Below are 27,215 nucleotides of genomic sequence, written 5' to 3'. Positions count from 1 at the left end.
CCCCAGGATGGGATGGGATCAGACAGGGGCTTGATTCCATCTGTCATTTTTATTTCCCCTTTGTGTGCTGCAGTAAATCACACTGAGGCCATAAGACCACTGTTTGGTTTTACAAACAGGAGCTGCCCACACATCCAAGGCAACGTTTTGGTCACACAGACCCACTTGGGCAGCCATGCTCAGCCAAGCACATTGGCTGCAGCTACAAGCCACAGGTCTAAAAAGAGAGGCAAACAAAAACCAACCCACGGAGTCAGAGCATCTCCCTGCCAATTGCAAATGTCCTCACACCCAGCTGCCAAGACTGCTGTATTTGTGCCGAGGCTATTAATGAATAACATCCTGGGCTTTAACACTTACACCTGCAATGAGTCCTAGATTGTCCCAGGACAGGCAAGGATGCAGGACAGGAAGGGCAAAGGATACCCACAGGGCAAAGGGAGCTCCAGGGTGTGAAAGGAGGGGAGAAGATAGCCACAGCAGGGAATGCTCCAAAAACTGCACAGCCTGAGAACTGGCTGCTGGGGAAAGCCTCAGCACACCCGCATTGCCTGCTCCAAAACATCTTGGTCTCAAGTCCTCAGGCAATGTGGGGCATCTCACCTTCTCCTGGCTGCACGCAAGGGGCCAGGCAGAAGCACCCTACATCCCAGGGGGGGAGAGCTGGTCACTACACTACAGCTCCTCCAGCTATAAAACACCAGAAAACATCAGGGCCTGGAGTGACAGGTAGAAAGATGCCACACAGAGGGAACCCCAAGGAAAAGGGAAAACAGATTTCTCTGCAGTTTCTGCAGCAGCAAAGCTGGTGGAGTTGCTGTTATGAAACCCTTTTGATTCCTATGGTTCATATCCTGCTCTGCTGCAGTTTACAGAAAATCGGGTCTAGGCTCTGGTGGGAGGGAAGAGACAAGCATGGGAGGGTCTGCAGCTCAAGATTCTCAGCAGCAAGCTTGAGCATGGATTTCAGCAGGTAGGGGAGGAGGATGCCCGATGTGCAACTCCAGCACTTGGAGAGATGGTGACAGCCAGTCTCGGCTGTAAAAGATGGATCCCAAGTGCTTGCTGCTTCTCATCCCTTTCCCACGCCTGGTTTCTCTGCAGGGCTTTGGAGTCACTCAGCCAAGCGGCCAGAGCAGGGCTGGCAGCGCTAGGAGCACAGACACGGGGTTTGCACCGACACAGAGGAAAGACAAGCCCCAGGGGGAGAGCGGCTGCTAGCTTTGCTGCTGAAGGCTTAATGCCCTAAGAGCCCAGCTGACTCCTGCTGAGAAGCGAAGGGAAACCACAGGCACTTGGGACGTCTGGGCAGCCGATAATGCTGTGTTTCCCCAAACCTTTCCCCAAACCATGACGGGACAAAGGTTCGGGAAATGCATTGCCCTTTGCCTGCTGCCCTGGAGCTGTCTGAGCTTTGCCTGGAGTGATGCTGCTGGACCCTGGACCGCCTCACCTGGGGCAGGACATGTCAGAAAGGGGCTGCCCAGAGATGTTGCCAACGGGACCTACGTGCACAGCAACATCTCAGGTACTGGAGTGAGCAATTGCCTGTCTCTCCCTCTGCGGGGCTGCTCGGGGCCCCACCATGCAGGCACACAGGGTGAAGGGTGTGTGGGGACGTGTTGATGATAGCATGGCGGTGCTTCTTCCAGCGTGCGTGGAGGCATGCCGAGGGCATATGTAAGGGCTGCAGGGCTTTGTGTGGTCCCCATAGCTGCAGCTGCTTCTGTGATCTGGGAGAAATGTGTTGCATCAGATGCCAAGTTGCTAGACACTGGGAGGAAATTTAGTGCTTGACTATCTTCCTTTGAGAGTAAACTCCTCCTCCATGTTAGCCTCTATGTGTATCATGATGGACTAGCTGCCTGCCCAGGGTGTGGGCACACTAAACACACCCCTGTCTCTAGGGGCTGAGCTGGTGGTACCCTTGGGAAGAAATGAGGATGGAGATTTTTTAAAAGCACAAATAATCTCTAAATGCTGAGGGTGATTACTTTTTTTTAATCCACTTCCTAGGGCAAAGCACATGCTGTTCCCTGGCAAGTCTGACACAGTGCTGGGACTGATGTTGGGTGACTGGCTGCCTGGGGCAGGCAGCCCACCTGCCTCTATGTGCAGGCAGTGGCATGGAGCAGCCCATGCCCTACTATTGAACCCTTCATCTTCCCAAACTTTTATGAACTATACATTGCTTCCAAAACGCCTGTTGGGAACAGTCCCTGGACCACCTTATCTGCACATCATGACAAGGGGTTGTTGAGGAAGGTGCTAGCCAGTGCTGGGCAATTTAACTGTACAACAGATCCAGTCCAGGGAACCAGGCAGCCTCCCTGGCACCACTGAATTTACTGGTACAGACATCTCCACTATCTGTTAACAGTATTGCTGCACCTGGAGAAAGTCTCGTCTTACTCAGCCTGACTCGTTTCTTGTCAGCCCCTCTGGAGGAGAAACCTACATCATCTCAGCAAAAGCAGAGGCAAACCAAACCTCTCTCTCGCATTAGCTTCACTGCTGCACTCGGAATTTCCTCCAAAAGTTCCCCCTAAGCTAGATAAAGCACATTTCTGCCTGCAGGTTTTAAGCTTGGCTTAATTAGAATTGATCAGAGTATTTTCCTTTAATTCAGAATATTGATACCTGTGATATCTGTTACATAAGAATTCGCCGATCCATATTTTCTTGGCCTTGTGTTAGTATATCAAGGCTTTTCTTGCAAGCAGTCAGACTGGCATCCCTTTTGAAGCCTGCCTCACTCCCAGCTTTCACCAGGTACTAGCAAGCTAGAACAGGGACAGCACTAAAGATGCAAAGCGTGTAACACAGAAAGGATTATCTAAGCAGGACAACTGAGTAGCTTTGAATAGTCTTGAGTAACAAACTAGAAAAAAAAAATTAAAGGCTGAGATGGAAAAAGTATCTCTTTATAACATAGAGTGGTACGTTTATTGCTTTGAGTTCCAATATTGTGGTATTAAAAAATGCTGTCCCCTTCCTTTCCCTCCTAAGGGTTGCTCTCTGCATGCTGTCCCCATCCTGTACCTTTTCAGTCCCACTTCTGCTGTTCAGTGGGTGCTCACATCACAGAGTTTGCAACTAGAAGACAGGTAAAGTCACTAGACTTTTCTACGTCTCTCCTTTAGGATTTCACAAAAAAAAAAATAATATTCAGAGACTTGCAGGACACACAGGAGTGACACTGGGGCCAGGCAGCCTTTTCAGAAGCATCACCAGCAGGGGCTTTGTCACCGCCTGCACTTACTGTCTCCCCTTTCTCTCCCAGCACCATGCACGACTCTCCCCCCACCGCGCTACGGATACTACTACGTGGACAGAGGCTCGGGTGTCTCCTTGGGCTCAGTCCTCGTGTACTGGTGCCAGGAGGGGTACCAGCTGGTGGGCAGTGAGAGACTCTTCTGCCTCCGCCGGGAGAGCACTTCGTCCTGGAGCCACCCCCCTCCCCACTGCCAGGGTAAGGAGCCCACAGGTGTGACCCAGCCCCTGCACTCACTTATAGGGTCTCAGTGGGGTGCTGGGGAGGAGGTGGGGTGCTGCAGCCACCCCAAAAGGGGACAGCAGAGGTCCGGCTTGACCTGGTTGGTGGTCATCAGCACGGGTGAAATGCCATGCTTCAGCAGGGTCCCTGCAGCAGTGTTTCATGAGCTGCATAAGACAGGGGGACTGCCAAAGGGTGAATTCACCTGGCAGGGGCTCAGCAGATAACCAGGCCTTCTCTCGTTCCCAGTAATTGGTACAGAAGTCACCAAGTTGGGTCAGAACCTGGAACTGCCTGACGCCCAACTCCGGGTACCAAGCACAGGGACTCTGGGGCACAGCCAGCCAAAAGCTTTCAGCAGGAGCAAAGCTGAACTTTGTAATAAACCAGCACGTGCTGTTCATGAAAGCTCATGCAGAGCATGTGCCAGTTGCAAACCACCCTCACTTTTTTTGTGGTATGAGCTCATTGAGAACAAATGGTTTAACATCGAAGGCACAATGTTTATTGCTTTAAAAGCTTTCTCTGGGGCACCACACATTGTGTGCATACATAAAATCATTTCAGAAAAATTGCCCTCAAGAAAGTTATATATTTTTGCAGCGGCAAGCAAAACCACAGAAGTTGTGAATGCTATATAGCCTGCGTATGAATTATATTGCTAGTGCTGGACACTGAGAATCAAAGACCTGGGGCCATTTCAGAAACAGTTTACGGGCAAACCTGTGGTGCAGCAGCTGGCTAAAAAGAGTTTGAAATGGAAAATGTCTGCCACGTGCTTCTGCCGCTTCTCTTTCACTTGCTTAAGATAAGCAAATCCATTTTCAAAAGGTAGCATCTCAAGAAGGTCAAATCAGAAACCAAAGTGCTTCAACCATAAGATATCCCTGCAGGTGCTTCTGCTCAAAAGCACCCCCGCAGCTTGTCCTTTCAAAATAAAACCAGACGTAAAGCAATTTACACCAATTCAGCGCTGTAAAACCTGATGATACACAGTCAGTATCTTCTGTGAAAGTAAACACAGCAAAATAAAAGCAATGAACTTTGTTGCAATATGTTACAGGTACTCCTGTAGTGAAACATTCGTAAAGCTCATTAGCAAACCTTGTCTTCTCAGCCCTAAACGGAGGCTGCAGTTTGTGCACTGCCTGCTGCAGAAACAACTTGGGTGAACCAAAACCTCCGAACTTTAAATCACACCTTGGGTTCCCCAAAATAAAGAGGTTTTAAGACAGTTTTGAGGAAAAAAAGCCCCCACGCGCTTGTTCCCTTTGAAACAAAAAGCAAATCTCCATACTTTCAGAAGTCTGTTTTGTTACTTCGCAAAGATCCTAAGGTTGGGGGGTTGAATCTGTGTATTTCATTACTTTGAAAACCTAAACATACCATTTTTGCAGACATTAGCGAATTATTTCATGTTATTTTGCCCTTAGGATGGGAGCCATTTCCCTGACTTTAGACATCTACATTGCAAACATGATTTAGGTTCCCTTTATGGTTTGGTCAGGATGTAATTCATCTGCTCTTTCCAGACATCAGTCTTAAGGCAGGTAGGGAACATACATTCGGAAGAGCCGTACACCCACTCAAGAAAATGGCTATTTTTTATGATAAGGTTGATGAAACACTGGCACAGGTTGCCCAGAGAAGCTGTGGACGCCCCATCCCTGGGGAGATTCAAGGCCAGGCTGGACAGGGCTCTGAGCAACCTGAACTATTTGAAGATGTCCCTGCTTATTGCAGGGGACTTGGATTAGATGACCTTTAAAGTTCCTTTCCAACCCAACCCAATCTATAATTACATCCATTAAAGTTTCCAATTATTATTTTTTTAATTTCACAAGCCCGTATTTCTTTCAAACACTCATACTTACATACACTTACAGCTTTTTAACTTTTTCTTTTACTAACTCCTTTTCCCACCTAAATGAACTCCTTTTCCCTTTTCCAACCAAATTAACTTGTTTTCCTTTTCAACTGACTTCTTTTCTTTGCCCCCCGCCCCAAACAGTTAAGCAAAAACACATGTTCCAGATATATATATCTGGATTTTTTATATATAACAAACAAAACAAAACATAAACAAAAAAACAACAACAAAAAAACCCCAAAACAAACCAAGAAACACCCCAACAAATCACCACTTTTTTGTTGTTGTTGTTTTGTTTTGTTACTGGGGGCTTAATTTTTTCTACCTTCGTGCTTTATACAAGACACATGGAAAATGTGGCACGTGCTATGCTTTCTGTCCCATGTCATTATTTTGAGTAGCTGAAGAAAAGATTTACTTTTAATCTGATTTCCTCCCCCCCGCCCCCGACTTTCTGGTTTATTGAGCTGGCATAGCAACATCCACGTTCACCACTGATTTTTTAAATGGTTCTTAGTTTAGATTACCTGTATAGGGCCGGGGGGGGGGGGGGGGGCGGGCCGCAACGCCCGCAACCGCGGGCGCCCCGGCCCCCGCTCAGCATTACCCCGCTGTGCCCCGCAGCCGCCCCGCATCCCTCGGGTACCGGCTCTCGCGTTGCGGTGGCCGCTTCGTTGCTGAGCGGAGCCGTGATCCTGGCACTGTCTGTCTCCTTCGCCGTGTGCTGCTGGCGGGATAGGGCGAGAAGGAGCCGCGGGGGGTGAGTACAGAGGCGGGGGAGGGGGTTTGGGGGGTGCGGTGGTGGTGAGGGAATATCCCTTTCCTGAGGCTAAGTCAGCCCAGCGTGGGGAAAGGAGGCAGCATCCCCTTTGGGGAAGGACTGGGAGCAGGGTTCAGCCGGCCAGCACCATGCTCACAGAGCTGCATCTCTGCAGCAGCACATCCCTGTTTTCCCGGCCTACAGTCCAGCAAGACATTTTGGGTTTTGCCAGTGAAGGGAACCTGAGCAAGGGATCGTCACAGCGACAGGGACCATGCAGGAGCCCACCCAGGTGGCATGGTTTAAGCCCAGGCAGCAACTAAGTACCACACAGCCGCTAGGTCACTATCCCCCTACCAGTGGGATGGGGAGGAGAATCTGGGAAAAAGGTAAAATTCAAGGGCTGAGATAGAACAAACTAATAATTTAGATAAAATTAAACAAAATAACAATAATGACAAGGAGAGAGAAAGAGAGAGGAATAAAATCCAAAAGGGAAGGGAAAAACCCCAAGTGATGCACAATACAACTGCTCACCGCCCGCTGACCGATGCCCAACCAGTCCCCCAGCAGTGACTGGCCAGCTCCAGCCAAACCCCCTCCCCCCCAGTCTGTATACTGAGCATGATGTCCTGATGTTCATGATAGTATGGAACACCTCTTTGGCTCGTTCAGATCAGCTGTCCCAGCTGTGTCCCCTCCCAATGTCCTGTGCCTCTCCAGCCCTCTCACTGGCAGGACCCAAGAAACCAAAAAGTCCTTGACTTAGTATGAACATTACCCAGCAACTACTAAAACCATCAGTGTGCTATCAACATTGCTCTCACACCAAATCCAAAACACAGCACTGCACCAACTGCCAAGAAGAAAAAATAACTCTGTCCAAGCTGAAACCAGGACACTAGGGATGCAGCTTTAACCAAGAACCTAATTCCTTATTATCAGAAATGCACAACGGCAAGGAGTAAAAAAAAAACCCTGCAGGGGATAACATTTCAACCTCTTAGTAGGCACCAGCCCCACTTCTCCCCGCCGGCCTGCTCTTCCCCCTCTTCCCCAGGCTGGATGGTGCCATGCTCGTGCCCCTTTTCTGCAGGGCTGAAACAGCTTCAATGCTTTCCTCTGGGAGTGGAGGGAAGGGGGTCAAAACCGCTGGGTGACAACACTGGTTTAAGATACAAACACGCCAAATCTTTCTGGGGAGCGAAATAAAACCAGGCAGCCCACAAAGCGTAAAGAAAACATCCACATGGACACTTCTCTTTCCACCTTGCAGGCAGCAGCACAGGAGGAAGGTCAGAGGAGGATGGAAATGTGACCCCTCCACCCCCGAGAGGAGGAGAAATGCTTTTGGGAGACTGAAGCACTACCACCGGCGGGATTACCACCTCTCGGCCCTCTCCAGCTCCGTGTTCCCAGGGGCATTTGCAGGACGCAACAACCTGGCTTTCCAAAGGTACCGTTCAGCCCCAGCACTGGCTCTGCCCCCCCAGCTCCTCACGAAGGGGCAGCAGCTGCTCCCAGACCACCTGGAAACAGGAGCAGCCAGATGTAAAAGACCACATCACCTGTGCAGTCAATCCCCTGCCTCACCCTCTTATCTGCTCCGCACATAGTGCCTAACAGCAATGAAACCCTTGCACCTGCTCTTTTCCAAGGGGGAGGTGAGCCAGAGGACCAGGGCTCACCTGTGCCCTGCCTCAGCATTGCCTGGGTGGGCTGCAGGCTCCCATCAGCACTGCAGCCCCTCTTACTACCCACTCTCCTTCTTGCCTTTACCAGTAGCCCTGAAAACCTGCCAAAGCTGTCCCAGCAGAACTGGCACCCTGATGCACAGGTCTTGCCCCAGCTGGTGTTACCACCCGGCACGCCACCCATCACCGCCCTGCCCGGCCTGCCACCACACAACGTACTGCTGCCTGCCATGCCCTGCGGTGCTGACCTCCCCAGGGACCGGCTCCCCCTCTACTGCAGAAGCTATGAGGAACACAAGCTCTTCAACAAGTTCGGGAGACTGGTCTGAAAATCTAAACTGCCATTCAGATATTTTTTTTTTTCCTTTTTTCTTTTAATACCATCAATTCCTCAAAACTCCGCAGAGCTCAGGAAAGAATTTCACAAGAGCCAATCACTGCACCTGGGTTTTCAAATGGAGAAAATTTGACACTTCATGTTAAAAGGATTATATCAAAAAAGCCTTTTATTTCCCCGCCCTGTCCAGAAGTGCATATTTCAAAGAAGAGTTCCTAGGCTACAAGCTTCTTAATTGATCATTTTGGTAAGATGCATAAAGCAAGTTCTGAGCAGCTCCAGCTTAACCTACAGGGCTGAGCATGTGCAGACTTTCAGGTTTTGAACACAAGAGTCTGATTTTCTGTTTAGGGCTCTTTTAAAGGTGGGAAGTGAAGACAGCTAGTTACCAGGAACAAGGAATCTATGTCATTGGATAATTGGAAGCACTTACAATTCATTGCACTTGAATGCAGGCTGAGATTTAAAGGGTTTTTTTGTTGCTGTTCAGAACTCAGCATATACTCCCATTTCTAAACAATCTTAGACTTGTAAGATGCAGTGACAAGCATGCAAAGATAGCCAATCAAGAGGAAAACATAAATTTATCTTTAATACAAAGGACCTAGTACATATGAAAACAAACAAAACCACAAAAACCTTGGGGTTTTTCATCCCTTCTGTACTAGAAATCCACGTCAGGTGTATCGGGACCTACAGCAGCACTAGAAGAGCTAGCTCAAGTGCCACCATTTGCATTCAGAAAGCAATGGCACCCATATTTCTGTTCAGGATTTCCTGGGTGGAGATACAGGGGCATGTTCCAGGCAGTGCATGCAGAGCCTGGCCCAGCAGCTTCAGGACACCTCAGCCCCTGCCTGCACCACAGGACAGACCTATGTCTGTGTAGCATGGCCAACACAGCCTGGGCACACGGGGCTTGTGGAGTAACATCGCATCACGTGTGCAGGGAGATGCTGTTTGTATCTCGGGAGGCTTTATGGCCTTAGTCAGGAGAGGTGCTGGCAGCCCCAAGAGCTGCTGTGCACGGGGCAGGCGGTGAGAACGAGCACTCAGGACCTGAATCCCCAGCATCACCTGCCATCCAGTGCTCAAGGACGCAAACTGCAATGCTCAATCCTGCTAGGAGTGCTAGTCTGCTGACCTCATTTCTATCAACATTTGCATCACATTTCAAGGAAAGAAGCCTTAAAAGATGCAAGGTAGCACATTTTTGTGATAAGGCAAGACCTACTAGTGGATGTCTGGGAACCACTGCTGCTTCTCCCTGGAAAGTGGGCTAGGGACACCATTTTTTCTATTTATAATGATGATAATAAAGGAATCTCTCCCCATTCCCTTCTTATGTCTTCTTTTCACACTATCAAGCTACAGAAATTCTGGTTTGGGAGCTGGGTTTGATGGGGCAGCGAGCAGGTGGTAAAGCTTTTACAGATCCCTTGCAAAAGATGACAACACCCACAGTGGCCATTTACCAGAGAAGGAAAAAACCTTTCATTCGCCTAAGACAAGCGAAGCTGTAGAAGTGACAGGAAAAACAGGACCCGCCCTGCACTTCCCTTAGGCTCACATCCTAACGTTACCTTTTTCTCCTCCCTCTTTTTCCAGCCAAGTCTAAAACACAGGGAGGGGAACAACCCCACCTCAAGGTAAGCTGTTCTTCAGTCCCCTCCTAGATGCTTGCCAGACTGCCCAGACTACCTGTGGACACAGCACTGCCTGCAGACATGCCAGCCATGCACTGGGACACAGCGCGACAAGCGCTGTGGGCTCTCACCAGCCCACCAGTGCCACACCTGTGGACTGCACTTCCACTTCTGTGTCACCAAAATAGGTTTTATGGCCAGGAATTCAGCCCAGGATCTGCCCTCGGAACAGCACTGCCCCATTTTCTTGTTCATGCAGGAAGGAGCTGTCTTGTTAACAGACAAAAATCAGGAAAAAAAAACACCAGAAGGAAAGAACCTGAAGAGGAAGGGAATGAGACTTGTCCTATCCCATTCCTTCTCTGTTCCTCTCCCTTGTTGTGTTCAAGGAATAACTAAAACCTCACTACGATTTCCCCTCTAAGGAGATTTTGTTGTTGTTGTTGTTCACAGAAGCCTACAAACATTTGGGACAGAGTCTGCTGTTCCTTGGATCTGAGCAAGGCTTTAAAACAAAAAGTGGGATTTTTTGCTACAGAAGATTAGAGATTGACACCTGCTTTCACTGCAAACTGAAATGACGCACATTTTAGATGTAAAAAATCTTTTGCCAAACATGTCCAGGAAGGTGCTGATTTTGAACTGTCATAACAAAAAGTTAGCATTTTCAATAAAAAACCCTGACAAAGTAGTTTTTCATACCGAGAAAACTGTCAACTTCAAACAAGCATTTTAGGCACCTGCTATTTTAAAAATTATTTACTTGACAAAACTGAAAAGTTTCCTTGAGGTAATGTTTTTGTGACTTTTTTTATGTGCAAAGTTAAGTTTTCTACCACACAAATCTGATCCCAAAGCCTTGGCAGACTTAACCAGGTTCCTCCAGTGGGAAGATGCACAGCCAGGTTTTCCTCAGAAGCCACCTCAAGCTTGCAGGAGGCAGAAACCAACAGAAGAAAGATGGGTTAAGGGCAGGAAGCCCAGCTCTACCATGAGTTCCCCTACCAACCCCTTAGTCCTTGCCTCAGTTCCTTCTCACCCTGGACCAGCATGGCAGGTCACAGAGTTAAGGTTGTGAAGAGCCACACTCAGCTTTGCCCCAGATCAGCACCATCAGTAAGGCAATGAGAAGCACCATTTGCATTTATTGGCCGAAGAAGGAAGGTAACTATGTAGAAGCTTTAAGGAATTTGTAAATGGGAAGAAACAAACCTCACAAGCCTATAATCCCACACATTGTCACCACATTACTCAACGGCTCCTGTTGGAGCCACCATCTACCCAAACTTTCCTCACCAGAGCAGCACATGAGATGCTGCCCTCTTCACTGTTTCCCCCCTGCAGACCATCGGAGAAGCTCCAGCTTTCTCCACACTAGGGAAGGGAGCTTCCAGCTGTCTAAGATCTCAGCCTCCCTACAGGAAAGCCGAAGCTTCAAGAGGTTTAGTTGTAATGTTTTATGCAACAGCCAATGCAGTCTCTTATGTATCATATTGCTATTTCTTCTTTATTTAAATTATAGACATGCAATATCCAACAGAAAGGTGGGCCCTGGAACCGGAGGAAACCATCTGAAGAGGAACGGAGGTAGCTGCCAGGCCAGCTCATTGCTGATGCTGTCTCCAGCAAACCTCATGAGCGGTCATTTTCCACTTAAATGTCTGAACAGAGAAAGCAAGCACCCTCATTTTTTTTTCCAAACAGGATTTTAAGCTTCACGCTCCACACTGGAAACCTTAACCCACATGTTTATCTAGAAAGAGCTAACCAAGTTTTGGTCACTACTTTAAATTCTTCAGCGAAGCTCAGTGTACCAGCCCCCTAGGATTGCTGGCACTGACAGAAGGGGTTTCAGACCCTCTCTGAGGATCTGGGCAAAGCTAATGTTGGGACCCGTAACATTCAAATGCTAAAGCATGAAACTCCAAAGAGATTCACTGTGATCTTGAAAAGAACGGCCACCCTCCACTAGCAAAGCTTTTTAGACCACCATTTGCAGTGTTACTGTGCTGGTAGGAAAGAGGAGAGGGCTGAGCAAGTCCCACCTGCTCTCCAAGCATCTCTGAAATTGAGAAGTATTGGTCAAGTTCCTGAGGACTAGGGGAAAGAAATAGCAATCTAGTAAGACTTCACAGGAGAAAGCAACAGTAACTGTGCAATGACGGAATCCCACGGAAAAACTCCACCTTGTCTCTGTTTCAGCAGATGGGCTGCTCGGCACCACCACAGGTCAGGCAGCTCACTCTCCCCTCAGCTTTAGACTAACGAGGACTTTTCTGTACTGTTTTCCTCCACAGTGACACCATCTCCATTCAAATGACTCCCACACCTGGTGTTACCGCATCAGGCCACCCTAAGCCAGTGCTTTTCATCAGCAAAGCCGGTAACAAAGGCACTGCTGCCAGGACCACCCAGCTCACCCCAAACCTCCACGATGCAGCAGTTCGGACTCCTGCACCCCTGCAAGTTGCTCTAGCTCCCTGTGCTTGTACGGCAAGAACTTAATTTGGCTGTTTCCATCTTGGAAGCCTTCACTTTGCCACATAAACCTAACAACAGTAAAGCCAGGGCAAAGGCAAACCCCAGAAAGAAGGGAAGATTGAGATCTTGCCTGTATACACTGCTCTCATGTAGATCAGAGCATACAAATACCATACCATTTCTTACACTGTAACCCAAAGCTATGATGAGACTTCACCTTTTTCCCTCTTGAGAAAGTTTGTTTACAGTCACAGCCATAAGCAGAAGAGAACCTGAGAGCCGTTTCCCACCAGTGGAACATCCCCAAATAGGGAAACACAGATACTGGGATCTGGGTGAAGCGGAAGGAGCACAAGTACAGTTTCTACATCCATATTCAGCTTCAACAGATGATAATAAATCAGTGAAGTGGAAAGCACTTTTATAGCGAGCCATATAGCTGCACGCTGCTGGAAGATGTAAAGCAACGACTGCTCTTTAATGCATGGATTCACGTCAAACACCACTTCACGTGATTTGCCCTGTGCACACTGAAAATCCGCATCACTGGCAGCTGGACTGGAGAGGAGTTCATTCCCCTCAAGAAGTTATGAGTACCTACAACCCCCTTAGAGTAAGGCTGGTGACAACTCCAGTCCCCTAACCCTTCAAGCACTGGGCTACCTTTTGGCATTTCTTGACACACCTCGGTTCTGACCAGTAAGTTTTTATTCCAGCGCTTGCAGCTTTCCCCAGAGGGAGGTAGTTCCAGCCAACACAGCACCTGCCGCGCAATGGGTTTACGTATGCCAGAGACCAACAGCAAACATAAGCTCCTTTGCAACTTAAGGCAACTTCCATGCACCCTGAGGAGGGGGACAAACAAGAAGCACCCAAGTAACTGCAAGGGTGAGAAATGAAATTGGTGTATGTCCCCTTTTCCTCCCAGAAGAAAAAAAGCTGTTCAAGCAAAGATCTCTCCACAGCAGCATGGCCAGCTCTACTGAACTGTTATACTAAAACAGAACCCCCAAAAAACCAACAAACCACACTGCCAAAAAACCCAAAGCCACCACCAAAAAAACCCCAAACCAAACCCAAACCACCACTCCCCCCAAGAAAACCCAAATACACTGCATTTTCCCCAAAATCCAACATCTTGAATGCCTGTAATTAAATGAGCATCTCAGGAAAAAAAACACGAAAACCACACACCTTTTGAGACCACAGAGAAAACAGTTTGCAGTTCAGGAACTCCAACAAATATAAAATTAAGTTCATGATTAAAAACTGTCAAGAAGTTGGCAATGGTGTTTTAAGTATGGTTAGATCAGCCCTGTCAATACACTGCATTTATAAGGGCATATACCTGCTCACACTTGACTTGCAAGTAGGAATTGGAAGTTATGGAAGAAAAAGGACTTTTTGCAATGGCTCTTCACCTTACCTAGAAGGTGACATTACACTCGATGTAATCCAGAGAAATAGCATCCCCTTATTGGATATTTAAAAAAGGGGGGGAAAAAAGCACCCAGGAGCCCTTAGTATCAGTCCAACACTGCTGACCCTCAAATTACTATGCTTGAACTGAGAATTTTTTGAAAATGCAGCACAAGTACTTGTACCAACGCATTCATGGCTAACAACTCCCTCCCTCCCCTCATCACATTCATATCCCATTTTGGAGGAGGAGTCTGCTCTGTCCTCTCTCTAATTTAATCTCCACCAGACGCTACCTACCAAATGTGTCGCTAGTCCTCGGTCACCAGCATTGTAGTCAAGTGCTGGTCTTCACTTAATGCAAGGAATTGCCACAAGTGTCCACACAATATATAACAGGCCATGCACCGAGATGATCACATGGACAAAGCAGACACACGGATGCTCTCCTTTCAGTAAAGATTCCTCTTCAGAATTTTTATTGCAGGAAGAGTCCATCAACAACAAAACCTCAGCAGAAGCTAACTGAGCTCCACATGGTTGAACAGAGCGCAATGCCAGTTTGCTTCCTGACTAGGGGGGATGCAGGAATCTGCCCAACAGGAGATAAAACTAGGTTAAAAGAGGCAGAAGCTGCCCCCCTCCCCCCCATCAATCTGAAAACTGATATATTTTAATATTATAACACCAATGTTACCAACCAAGAAGTCTTTCTTCAGGGGCTGCATCACAAAGAGAAAAATCATTGTAGTTGCAAACTTCTTCCTGAACACCAAGTTTGACTGTAGGCCAACCACACAAGCTGTTGCATGGCAGCATGAAATGAGCACTCTCCTGAGCAGCTGAAGCCTATTTTCTAGAGGCAGCAGACCAAGGCACAGGTTTGCCTCCGTACATCTTTAAGCACAACAAACAGACAAATCAAGAACTGAAGGCAGCAGCTTCAGGAATTGCTGTGGTTCACAGGAAGCAGGTACAGCTGCTTTGGGAGGCTTGCTTATTTTCAGTGTCAGGAAGGGCACCCTTCTACAACAGAAACGTTAAAAAGTCAAAAAATGTCTAACAACTGGAGAAGAGAAAAAACCCACACACCATTACATCTCCACCAGCACCTCCAGCAGGCTGTTCCTGCTGGGTTGCATCCCCAGTGCCGGGGTGGCAGCAGGCACAGGAGAGGACATTCCCAGCCTGCAGTCCCAGCAGGCGACACTTCTCCTTCCCCCTCCACCAGCTACAGCAGGGGATCGTGCAGGGGCTGGCTGGGTGACAAAAACACACTGCTTTGCAGTGGAGTGCTGGCATCAAAGTGCCTGGTTACCCAGGCAACCAGGACATGCCACTGACCCACAGCAATGCTGCCTGTCCCAACAGCACATGCAGCTCCTCAACGCAATGGTAAATATAGCACTGAACAGCAACACAGGTAAAAGAACGAGCAAAAGCCAGCAGTCGCCAAAAAGTGATGTTCTGCGAAGCAGGACTTTTAGAGTCACTTTATACAGATTCAGTGCCTGGCTCCCCTATCCAGTGATTGACTCAGGATTTGCTCCCCCTCCCAGTCCCTCCTGCTCCTGATAGATGCCCACAGCTCAGCAGTGAGGATTCCCTTCCTTGCCCCTGCCAGAAGCAAACATTTTAGGAGGGCAGACAGCCCGAGCTACACAGCTCGTACCAGATGAGAAATTCTTCTCTATAGTTATCTCTATGATTTCAGGCTTCCTGCCATCCTCACGAGCTACATCAATCCAGCATGCCAATTACAAGTCCTGGTTTTAAGTATCTTTGGCTGGAAGTACAAGAGCTTGTTGGAGCCCTTCTCTGTGTAAAGAGCTCTTCAACCCCTGTTGCGCAGTGACATTATTTTTACATTTTTAAGTGAGGATGCTGACAGAAACAGGGACAGGCGACTAGAATTGTCTGCCACTCCTTCAGACACATTATTGCAAGTTACCTGTCCCAAATGCCATGGCATTTAATTCAGAATGTATAAACAAGTTTTTCATGCTTCAGATTTAAATAGATGACACCAATAAAGCCTAGAGACAGCCAGCCTCTAGCTATTGCCATGAGTAAAACCACAATCCCTTTAAAAGTTTAAAGCGTGTATGCTTTTCCCACCTTTCAATACAGAAGTCATCATGCAAAGCAGTATTTCCATGGAAAAGTAGCTCCAGTTTAGATGAACAGGAAAAAAATGCAATGACATACAGTTTTACCAGATGCAGTAATCAAAAATCCAAGTTAAAAAAAAAAACAAAAAGCAAACAAAATCATCATCAAGTTTTCTGTTTTATTTAAGATTTTAGTTTTAATTCTGAAGAAAGAGGTACATTTCCTTGGTTTTAGTTTTAGCGTCAGGTTATAACCATGTTTATTTATCTGTTTCTTTTTTCTGTCTTTTCAATACTGCACAAACGTCCAGAAACTACAGGGTTAAGTAAAAGCTGCAGGCAGAGGTCAGAGGTTGCTCCTGATGGTGATCATGTGGCCCCAATGCAGTGCTATCCCAGAGTGCCCTAAATAGGTGAATCTGTTTTTTTTAAAAAAAGAAAGAGAGACTGACAGAGGAGACAGAAAGACTGAAGTAAATACCACTCGTGTTTCAGCTGCTTATAATTATATTATGTATACACTAGGTATTAAATCTGAGAATACTTTTAAAACATTAATGTTTACTTTAAATCTAAAGCCAAAATTAAAGAAAAATCTTATTCTCCCCTCTTTAAACCACTCTTTAGCAACATGCCAGTTACTCATAGCTATAAGTGTTTTGTCTTTCAACACACTTCGTGTCAAACTGACTGACACAATAAAATCCCCTTCTCAAAAAAAACCTCAACATAGCAATTTCCCTGTGTAGTGCCACACTGAATGCAAAATAAATGCTAGGCCACTGCTTGTCCCACAGGTTCAGTAACTTCATTTAAATTAAATACCTTTTTCACGTTTCTGCATTTGATTCTGCATTGCATTTTTTTCCCCTACTGCAGATTGACACATCTCCACTAGGCAGAAATACTCATGTGCAAAAGACGTAAGACAGTAATATTCTCCTTAAGCATTGAGACTGCATTTTGATTTCTCTCTCTCTTTTTTTTTCCCCTCTTTAGAATGGTTAGAAAATATTTCAAACAGTGTATTTCAAACACTGGCTCAGCAGAAACTTAACAAAAAGATACGGTCGTGACCCTGTGATGGCATTGCATTTGGGGGGGGAGATTTGATCAGGAACTGGATTCTTCAGAAAGAAAGATATGACAGGGAACAGTAGGTGGGCATGGGGAGGAGTCAGGGTGGGACACTTCCTGCATTTCTAACGTTTTGGGTTTTCTTTTTCTTTTTTTCTTTTTCCTCCTTTCCTAATGACGATCCAGCGCTGAGCTCTGTAGTAGATCTGTGGGGGTTTTACTGGGGGGTCTGAAGGCTGTCTGGAAGCCTGGAGGTGGGGAATGGAAGCTGGTGGGGTTTGAAGGAGGAGAGTAGGGATTCCAACTGGCTCTGTGCAGAGGGATCTGTGTGCCAAAGGGGTTACTGTGGTGCGTCTGTGATGGTGCTGCACTGGGGCCGTCCACCTCTGTGAGGGCCTGAAGAGATTTTAGCCAATGTGGAGGATTGTCATCTTGAAGGGTGTCTAAACTGTTTCCTGTGGAGGCTGGGATACCTATGAAGAAAAGAGAAACAAAACAGGGATACAGGCAAGTCAGAGCAGAAGCACCAAGTCGAGCATGAAGGACGTCAATTTAACCTAACAAAAAGCAACGGTGAGAAAACATGATTAGTTTGTACAGAGAATGCATTTTACATTATTAATGCATAATTACCCTGCCCGCAAAACATTTAACATTAAAACCAGATAGAAGAAAGCTCCCCCTCAGAGCACTTCGTAAACCACACATTTTTCTATCAAACATCCTGCACAAGGACAGCATCCCTGCTGACATGACCTTGCCACACCAAACTACCAGCACGCTGCATGCTTCACCACCTACTCTGCCTACCTGAATCATGCTTCAGCCTCCCTAATGGGGAAACACAACCAGACAGCCTTATAAAAGAGAGCTTTATAAACAAGTGGAGTATGTCCCTTTTTAAATAACAAAGTCCAGTGAATGCCTTCAGTGCCTCAGGACCAGCGGCGCACATACCGGACATGCTGTCCGGCAGAAGGGACACCTACGTTGACCCTACAGATAAGCGCTGATCCGCCTGACTGCCTGCAAAGGTCCCGGGCATACATTGCAAAGGCCTAAGTGATGCTTTGTTATGCCTAGTGGTTCCACAAAAATTCCTGGACCCTTGAGGTTTTGTGGATGGAAGCTGGAAGAGACCACCGCATACTGACTTTTTCCAGATGTATATCAGTTTGTGCCAAATACCCATTTGATGGTTTGCCAGCAGAGCTGAAGGAGTGAGAAACGGTTACCTGTGATGATTGCGGGGTCCATCCAGCTGCCAGGGCTGTCCCAATTCAGGCTGTCGGTGGTGGCAGTGTTGGACGTTGGTACACTGTGGTTGGCGTTGGAGGGGGAAGAAGCATTGGGCAGTCCACCAAAGTTGATGTTAATGTTCGGTAGAAGTGCCCTTAGCCCGTCCTGCCATTCCTTCATATTTAAACTCTCTACAGAACTGCTGTTGTCTGGGAGATTTACCAACAAAAAAAATGAAAGATAAAAAAATAAAAAGCTGAAGTTAGAAACAGATGTCCTTCTTTGGTGGGGTATGGGATTTTGTTTTTACTTTTTAAGCTAAGCATTTAATACTTTTCCTGTCCAAAAACTAGGTCAATGTTTATGTGATTGACGAGTTACTCTGAGGGGCTGGCAGGTTTTAAACCAAGTATAAGGGAGTGGGAGAAAGATTTAACTCCTCCTCCAACTCATATTTCCCCATTTTTTTCAGTTCAGAGGCTCAAATAATCAAGGGCTTAGTGGCTCTCCCTCTATTACTAATAGGGGAAAACCTACCAGATCCTTTATGAAAATACCTCTGTTGCAAGCTAGATAACCCAATCTGACTGCTTTATGAATGGGCAGCAGGCTCAAAAGGGTTGTTTTCTTTGAAGTATGTTAAAATGAAGAAAGGCTAGGTAGGGCTTTGTGATAGAAACTGAACACGAGGAACCAATGAGGTGGAGGAACATCACAGAAGTTTTTTGTTTGTTACAGCTCACTCATTCATAGCCCTACAGATGTTCTTCCAAAGGAAGTGGTAATTAGGTTCTCGAAGTTGGAGGGAGTGCAATTTCCTCTTGCAGTTGAAGAACAGTAGTGAAAATTCTTTAGAGACTGTTCAGAATAATTCCCGACACAGCAATATCCTCAAAACTTTGGTTAGAAGCAAACCAGCTGGACACCAAAACAGTCAAGTCAACTATTTGCCTGAATGTTTCAGGGCACATACTGAAAAAGGACAACAGGATAATGTGCCTATTAGCACTACAGCAAGTGATCCCTGAACAAAAACGTTAAACCTTACTATCTAGAACAGACTATCAGGTTCTACAATCATCTCCTGCTTTAGATGTCTCAAAGCAAAACAAACCAGACACAAGCATCCTAGCATTTATCAGCCAATACAGAAATCATACTTAACTTGTGGTCAAATATATATATGACCACGCGTGTTGGGTAGTACATTGGTAGCATGCCCTTTTTGACAAAGGCCTCTAATACAACTTTTTTTTTTTCCTAAACCATCTCTGACTATCCTAATTGAAGAAAGGACCCCGATGTCAATCAGAAGTGTTACAGTGAGATACTTAGAAAACACAATTGAAGAAAGGACCCCGATGTCAATCAGAAGTGTTACAGTGAGATACTTAGAAAACACTACTACTTCATCAACAACAGAAGACTTTTAAGTCTTCATAGAAAATTAGAGGCTATCACTAACTTGCAACGCTGTATGCTGGAGAGTGAAGAAAGCAATCTCACTTGCTATCAAAACCTGCCTTGGCAATTTTTAGAATTTTAGAAAGAATTGATGTCTTGAGCAATTACCTTTTTGTAATGGGGGGCACGGGGGAATGCAAATTCTTGATATCCTGTGCTTTCATGCAGAACCTTCCCTTCCCCAGACCAGAGGTTTTTTAGAACAAAATATAAGATTCTGCTTCTGTATAGAATTGCAGCAAGCAACTTTAATCACAAATCACAGGAAATAAGTATTTCAGACCGTATCACCAACTGAACTTCAAAACAAGTTATTATGCAAATCTGCTATATCTACTTTGCCTATGATGACTGTTGGAGCAATGCATTCATTTCTAACCCTATGCATGCCTAATGCAGCAGTTTTCACACAAGCATCCATCGGCATGCATAAATGTCCCCACACAACAGTACAGCAGCTGACACTTAGAACATCTGTGGCCAGACAGACTGATGCTACGCATGGAGCCTGGACAGGGATAACAGCACAGATGCAGAGTGTACTAGGAAAATCATCCTCTGTGCCTGGGCAAGTTTCCAAAATACATTTGACAACAGACTCTGGAAGGTTTACAGACAACCGCTGTTATCCCCACTCACTGGCTGAGACTGGGGAACCACTCTTGCTCAGAGGTTACAGCATGAGATACCTCCATGGGACAGACAGACAACTCCTAGGCATTTCCATAAACGAAGAGACAGGTCAGAAGTCAGGTAGTGGAAGTAAACCCAAAAGCCTACCCCTTACTACATGCATCATGTTACATCTAAAGATTAAAATTTTTAAATGCTACAGGAGAAGAAAAATAGCAGTAACAAACTGCAGCTCTGCCTCACGCAAGTAACCTAAGAGCAGCTTTTTAGTAACACTTTAGCAACAGATGCAGGAAGTGTCCAGACAAATGTGACTTTATCCACACACTATGTGCAGCACTGTGTTCTGTGGGGCCTGGTGTACAAGTCACTTCAGGTGAAAAAAACGCAAGCTTATCGGTAACTTGTTCTATGTCTGTTTAGCATCAAGCCATAATGCACACAACTGGCTTTCACTTCTACTTTAATTTCTCCTACTATACATTGAATCTACTTCCTGTTCCCTCCAGAGCTCTCACTTTTTTCTTTGCAATACCAATGCACACAAACAGTTTTAAATAGTTCGGTGCAATACATTTTTCATTCAAACCTATGATTCTAGGGTTAAAAAAATAAAACTGAAAAAAGTGTTAGTCAGAAATATCCTTGATATTTGCTCACAACCCTCTTGAACATCCATAAGCCTACTGGAGACAAGATCTAAATTAATTTTTCAGAACAAAAGTAGCCAGCTCACAATCACAGAAATAACTGTCCAACAGATTCTGCATGGTACACCATTAGTTTCCACTTTATTTTCTCACCACCGACTCCAACAGCTTGTGCAAAGAAATGAAGCTCAGTTTAATTAATCCCTTCTACTACAAGGGAAAAAGCACACACAAGATGCTTACTAGGACCATGCATGAGTGAGCACACTCATCGCAGTACCTGTGAGCTGAGGATATGCGAGCTCACGATGATCTTAGGGACACTAATAATCCCCAATATGCCCTCAAAGCTCATGAGCAAGAACATAAACACATAGTAAACGACACACTTGCAACACATCATTGAGGAAGTCTAGTCAAGACAAAGCCAGCAAGATGTCATACTTACAAGGAACAGGATAGGAAAATAAATGTAAGAGAGCATTAGGCCACCCTGGGCTAAGAAAATATGTGTATTTTTTTCATGTTATCCTCCATTTAAGAGAGACATAATGCAGTATATGTAAGAGTCCAAAAAGATAGCAAGCAGCTGAGATACAAGATTTTCAAAGAACAGAAGAGGCTGGCACTGTTTGGTGAGGAGACATTCATCTGTGAGGCATGTATAGTGCACCATTGCTGTGTACCCTAACACAGGAACAAAAATAAGAAGAAACTGAGGAAGACCTGCCCTTTATCTCAACTATAAGTACAAAATCCACTTGGAATCACAGAAGAGATCAAAGGCCTAAAAGGATGCATTTGCTAGCAATAAGGCAGTTCATTTATTAAAATCTTGTGCTCCTGGGTACAAAAGTGACAACACAGAGAATTCCAAAAGATTTATTGTCTTTCCCAGACAGCTGGGTTTGTAGGGTTGAAAGGCAAGCTATGATGAAATCATTGCCCTCTGACACCAAAGAAAAAAGCAAGCAACACATTACTCAAGTGTCTGTAACAGGGTTTTTCCAGCTTGGCTAACAAATGCACAGGGTAAAAAAACATCCACCCAAACAGGACCAAAGCTTCACAGCTTTGTCAGACTCCCTGTCCCTAAGCAAAAATTAAAATATTCCTGTAATATGAAATCTGGGAACTGATTAAAGTGCATGAAGGTGTTAAGTAGATGGGATCAATAGAGAATATACGATGCTCTACAATACTCCCTGCACTGCCCTCTGAGGCCTCAGTTACTGGCTATGACGGGTAAAACACCTAGTTGGAAAAATTCCTGATGCAACCCAAGTACGTGAGCAATCTCCAGGCTCTATGCTGCAATATCCAATCCGAAGAATTAAAATCAGCATGTCTTTGAGTCTTGACAAGTTTTAAACCAACAGCCTAAGAAAAAAAATGCAAGTTCACCTCAGAGGCAGGAGTTACTTCCACTACCTGAAGAAAGTTAAGTATCTTCAGAAGAAATTCTATTCGCTAGTCAGTTTGTTTGTCCCTTCTGTTAATTAAGTTATGCTTCACCATGAAATTAGTACCACAGCTAAAAATGAGAAAAGGCTAGCTCCCAGTTAATATAGATCCATTAAAAAGGGCATTTGCCCATTATCTTTCCCTGCTTCTAAACTTAATTGGTTGGAGTAGTGTTTTACCTAGCTAGCTAGCAGACTTCTGAATTGAACATCATAACCTAGGGGCATGAGACAAGGAGTGTAAACACTTACCCATCCTTCCATAGCCTCATCCTAATTTAAAGCAGTATGTCCACAGAGAGTGGGAAACCAGAATAAAACAAGTTAAAACCCAGTTGACTGCAATCAAGATTTTACACACCAAGATAAATTGGAGATTCCTCCCCCTATGCCCCAGCTTTGTCTCCAAAGAGAGAACAACCTGGTGAAGCACCACTGAAGGCACCACCACTCAGATGAAAAATAGGCTTAAATACACACCCTGAACTCCAGTCTTCCCTTGATGTGCATTTCATAATCCCATCTAGTCGAGTGGAAACTTGCCTTTACACAGGTGAACAGATGCCACAGTTCTAGTGCTGATCTTTTTCATGTGTCTGAGGTATTATACCAACATGAAATACAAACACTTGTATGTAAAATTCAGTCAACCACTGTCCTAAAGTGAGCAAAGGGAAGAAAAAAAGCTTTACCACAAACTTAACCTGTTCACCTGATTTAAATAAAAAAACCCAAACTTAAAAGTCAGCTTAAAATAGAATATAATTGAGAAGCTTGCATGTTCATCTATGTAAAACCTGGTCATTTAATTAATTTTAAATAAAATCATTGCCCCATCATGACATCTTACCAGACAGTGTCATAGCATTACCTCAATATCTTCTGCCTGCGATGCCTTAACATTATTCCTTCAAATGAGGCAAAGCAGTCTGTATTTGGGGGAGAGATGGCAAAGAGGATGATGGCCAAGCCAGGAACACTGTTCTGTTGTACATAATCAACACTTTAGAACAAGTTTGCACAAGCATCAGCTGCATTGATATGGGCTGTTCCATGACTTCATAACTTCTGACAAATGACACCACAACATAAACCCAGAAGTGCTTCAGATTTGGCTGCACCACATTTGTGATGCTGAGGGCACTTATCTTTTATACTGAGGGTAATGGGGTAGCATGTCTTAGTTTACTGGGCAGGAGACAAGCTCACTCAAATGTCCTAGCAAGACCAGACCATGTCAAATTATTGCCCCAATTCTGATACAAGTCTATGGCCAAATCCCTATCAAAATTCACACAGTATATACTTACATAAATATGACCAACAGCAAAGATCACAAGATCATCATATTAAGTAAGCATATTTCTTTGCCAAAATTATATTCCAAGCTATTACAAGTGTCTGATTTCATAATATTTGTACAAAGCCATTAAATATCTTTATGTCGAGTCCTAAATATTCTAGTCCTGCTGAAAAGCAAGCAGTCCTGCAAATCTAGGTTGCAATTATTTATTTCTTTTTTAAGAGCTCATCAGTGTGCCATGTGTGTGACCAAGGCACACAATAGTGGTACAGAAAAGCTTCAAACAAGCACAAGAATTTCAGAGGAAAACCATCCTATGAGAGAAGAAACTTTTTAGCAACGTCACATACTTGACCGCACAGAGTGGCAACAAAAGCGACTATCGAGGTGTATTTGGTGACAGAATGGCTATTGCAATGTCCTGCTCCTAAAAAGGCCCTTGTGAGATCTTCAAGGACACTGCACGGTAAAGTTAGTTCTGAAGCTTTGCCAAGACAACCAGAATGACAAAGGAACAGGAAAGACTACCAGAAAGAGCTCACCAGGAGTCTTTCAACTCAATCAGAAACAAATGGGGCCACCAGAAAAGCATACCCTTTGCAGTGACATCCCTGTTAGCCTCAGCCTGCACTTTGTGCTACTGTTTTCACAGATACTACAGATAGTCCGTACTTTCTGTGACACATCCTGTTACCCTATTCCAAAAAGGGACTGGGGCTTCTCAGTTTTCATCTCAAAGTGACTTTCTGCTATTGGCATTTATATTGTGCAAAAAGTTGTCCACTATTCCACTTCGAGTGGGGAAGAGGAAAGGATGATTTGCCACAGCCTAAAATGAAATTATGCTCAATGACATTAAATAAACAAAAAAGCCTTTCATCCAAAGCTTATATACTTAGCCATCAACAAAACAGTTACAATAAAAATTACCTGTGCCACTTTAATATGAATAATAAGCTTGTTTGCTCATGCATTTTTTAAAACCATGAGAAAAATCCCAGCTACACTGCTGTAGTCTGAGGGATTTCACTCTTAAAACACCATTAATTCTGTGTATCCAGATTTCTAGGCATCTCACAATGCTTAACCCAAACGATCAAGATTCACCCATTCACAGAGGCCTAAGAACATCACCAGGAGATTAAAGAACTGAATCTGTCCTGCCCATCAGGAATACAAAAGTAGCCACTTCACTTTAGGGAGATACCGAATGACAGGAGCACTACAAGATAAAGCTGTTTGCAGGGAACATTTCAAAGCCTTGCTGACATTCTCAGTGACACAGAGGAAGCAACTTGGCAAATCCATGAAAACAGCCTTCTAAGAGTCATTCCACAGTGCAGATTTCAAATTAAAAGTTTTATGATCATGAGCTCTATAAGCTGGGGAAGCAAAAGAAGCATACATACATACTCATACCTACAAAATTGGCTTTGACAGTCAATAAACACTAGTCTACCCTCAGCTTTAAAATAATGCAAGTAAAGCAGCTTTTATTTTGATTCCACATTGATTTCCATAGTTATATTAACTCCACATGTACCCAATTTAAAAGATAGCAATTTACATCAAGAAAAGCACTAATTTTTAATTTTAAGATGTATCAAAAGTGCAACTTAACATGCCAGTAAGTCAAACTACCAATAGAAGAGGAATATATTGGAAAGTATACACTTCAAATGGGAAAGTAAATTTTTCTAAATAATTTCCCTTTTTGATGAAGATCTGAAAGTACAACTTTTAGGCTTGCTGTGATTAAACTAGTGTTAAGAGTCAGAAAGTAAATTTTTTTTTTCTGGGGAAATCCCTTCTACAACATCATTGATGGGACAACTCACCTTAGATATTCAACAAGAATATTCATATTTGCTTGTATGTACAGCATCAGAGTTTCATCCGGTTTGAGAAAAGCAACTTTACTTTAAATATTCTGGAAAGTTCTTGTGATTGACTTCTACCTACCATGGCTCAAGAGACCAAATCTAATACATAATTTCAGCAGCCATCCATCCAATTTTAAGCTGTAAGTAAATTTCAACTCGAGATTCTAACTTGCTTGGAAAAACATGTGTGACTTCATATCAAGTGTTTCCACGGCATACTGCCATTTTTTATTGCTGACTTTTAATTGTTTATTGCTAAAAACACATAGTGGTCAACTGTAGAACGTCAATCAAGTTTGGGCCCACTGTCCTGCATACAAATCCACAATAAACAGTCAGTATAATAGCCTCTTTTTCATGTGGGCTAACAAGATGCTTTTCATGCAAAGAAGGATCCCATAAGAAGATAGCCAGTTCTCACCACGGAAGATTTTTAAATATCAACATAAATCTATACTGAGCACACAAAGACTTAAGATACTGAAACAAAGAAAATAAATACCTGAATCCTACATACAGAACACTTCGGATAAAAAGCTGAGAAAGACATGCAACTCCATTTGTTTGAGAAAATGAAGTTTCTTGTAACCCAAGTATACCTGCTGCTTACTTAGATCCTGCGTCAGGATCAATCTTACCAGGTTACTTTGTCAGTAAAACCCCCTTTGACCTCAAATGAAGATCCTGTGCATACAAGTGTAGCTGTGGGTACATGCATAGATACATGTATTAAAAAGACAAAATATATGGAATTTGCCCTATGGCCAATGCAATAGCTAGAATTATCAAAGAAAAATCAGATTTTCAAAGCTGTATCAACAATTAGCAAGAGTCTATCAACTTGTGAAGGTTCTGGATTCCAGGAGTACCCAGGCAATTCTCTGACCAAGGGTGAGAGACTAGTATTAGCACAGTGAATACCTACTCTGAGAAATTATCAACTCATTTTTAATTCTTCCTACATCTGTAGCCAACAATTAAGACTGATGTATATTTGCAGTTATCTAATATTCCCACAGAATGATTGAGGTAAAATGCGAGAAAGCTGAGAAGAGAACCAGAACTTCTATGACATGAATTTCATTCTGATTCTAAATGCTGTCTTGTAATAGAGGTGACCCACATTTCAAAGATGTGCTGTACTTTTTAAAGAACTCCTTCGGGAACAAGCTGAAGTTCAAATGAGGTTGTGATGTGGAAGAAACCAAGAGATGTCAAGGTATGGAAAAGATCAGATTCCCTCCCCCTTGCCCCAAGTGTGATTTGGTATCACTAGGAGGAGAAACACTTTTTGTAAAGCTGCTCATCCCACTGCTGCTACCCCTTCAGGATGTGTCATTTACACCCCTCCCAAATACAATTTTTTTAAAAGTGTGTTTGCTCTTTCTTAAATGGATGCTCAAATCTGTGCATTTCAAGATTTTTTTTTTTTTTTTTTTTTTTACACAGGATGCCTACAAACTATCTGTGCTTTTTGCTAAAATTCAGTCATAATTGGCATTTTGCAAGATGGACTTGACTCGGAAGGTGGCAAAGTTTCCGCTCCCCACACAAGGCACAGCCTCTTGTTAGGCACCACTATTTACACTTGGCAGTGCCAAGTGTACTTATTTCCAGTCTTTAAAGGGAAAATGCCAGGTTTTTAACATCACTAAGATAATTACATCTTTTAACTCATGCTAGTGGTCT

General features: G+C 44.5%; 2 protein-coding genes across 9 annotated transcripts in view; one reads left to right on the top strand and one right to left on the bottom strand.

Annotated features, from left to right (window-relative positions):
* The first annotated feature begins 1,135 nt into the window (after nucleotides 1-1,135).
* On the top strand, nucleotides 1,136-9,485 carry LOC129784755 (sushi domain-containing protein 3-like). The gene is made up of 5 exons (XM_055808488.1): nucleotides 1,136-1,528; nucleotides 3,284-3,472; nucleotides 5,991-6,126; nucleotides 7,403-7,582; nucleotides 7,909-9,485. Exons 1-5 carry the CDS (start codon nucleotides 1,351-1,353, stop codon nucleotides 8,147-8,149), a joined length of 924 nt encoding a protein of 307 aa, XP_055664463.1. The 5' UTR covers nucleotides 1,136-1,350; the 3' UTR covers nucleotides 8,150-9,485.
* Nucleotides 9,486-15,973: 6,488 nt separating this feature from the next.
* Nucleotides 15,974-27,215, bottom strand: part of CNOT4 (CCR4-NOT transcription complex subunit 4) — an 82,815-nt gene continuing 71,573 nt past the window's right edge. For 5 of the 8 annotated variants that reach the window (XM_055807856.1, XM_055807855.1, XM_055807857.1 and 2 more), the window contains 2 exons: nucleotides 18,127-18,339; nucleotides 15,974-17,364 (listed from right to left, as the gene is read on the bottom strand). In XM_055807856.1, coding sequence (XP_055663831.1) covers nucleotides 17,063-17,364; nucleotides 18,127-18,339 — 515 coding nt within the window. In that variant the 3' untranslated portion in view covers nucleotides 15,974-17,062. The remainder of the gene's footprint in view (nucleotides 17,365-18,126; nucleotides 18,340-27,215) is intronic. The other 3 variants (XM_055807860.1, XM_055807861.1, XM_055807862.1) reach the window with 1 other exon arrangement.

This window comes from Falco peregrinus, chromosome 6 (genome assembly GCF_023634155.1).
Source record: "Falco peregrinus isolate bFalPer1 chromosome 6, bFalPer1.pri, whole genome shotgun sequence".
Classification (NCBI taxonomy): Eukaryota; Metazoa; Chordata; class Aves; order Falconiformes; family Falconidae; genus Falco; species Falco peregrinus.
The sequence above is the reverse complement of the archived record's forward strand: the minus strand, read 5'-3'. Positions and strand labels throughout refer to the sequence as shown.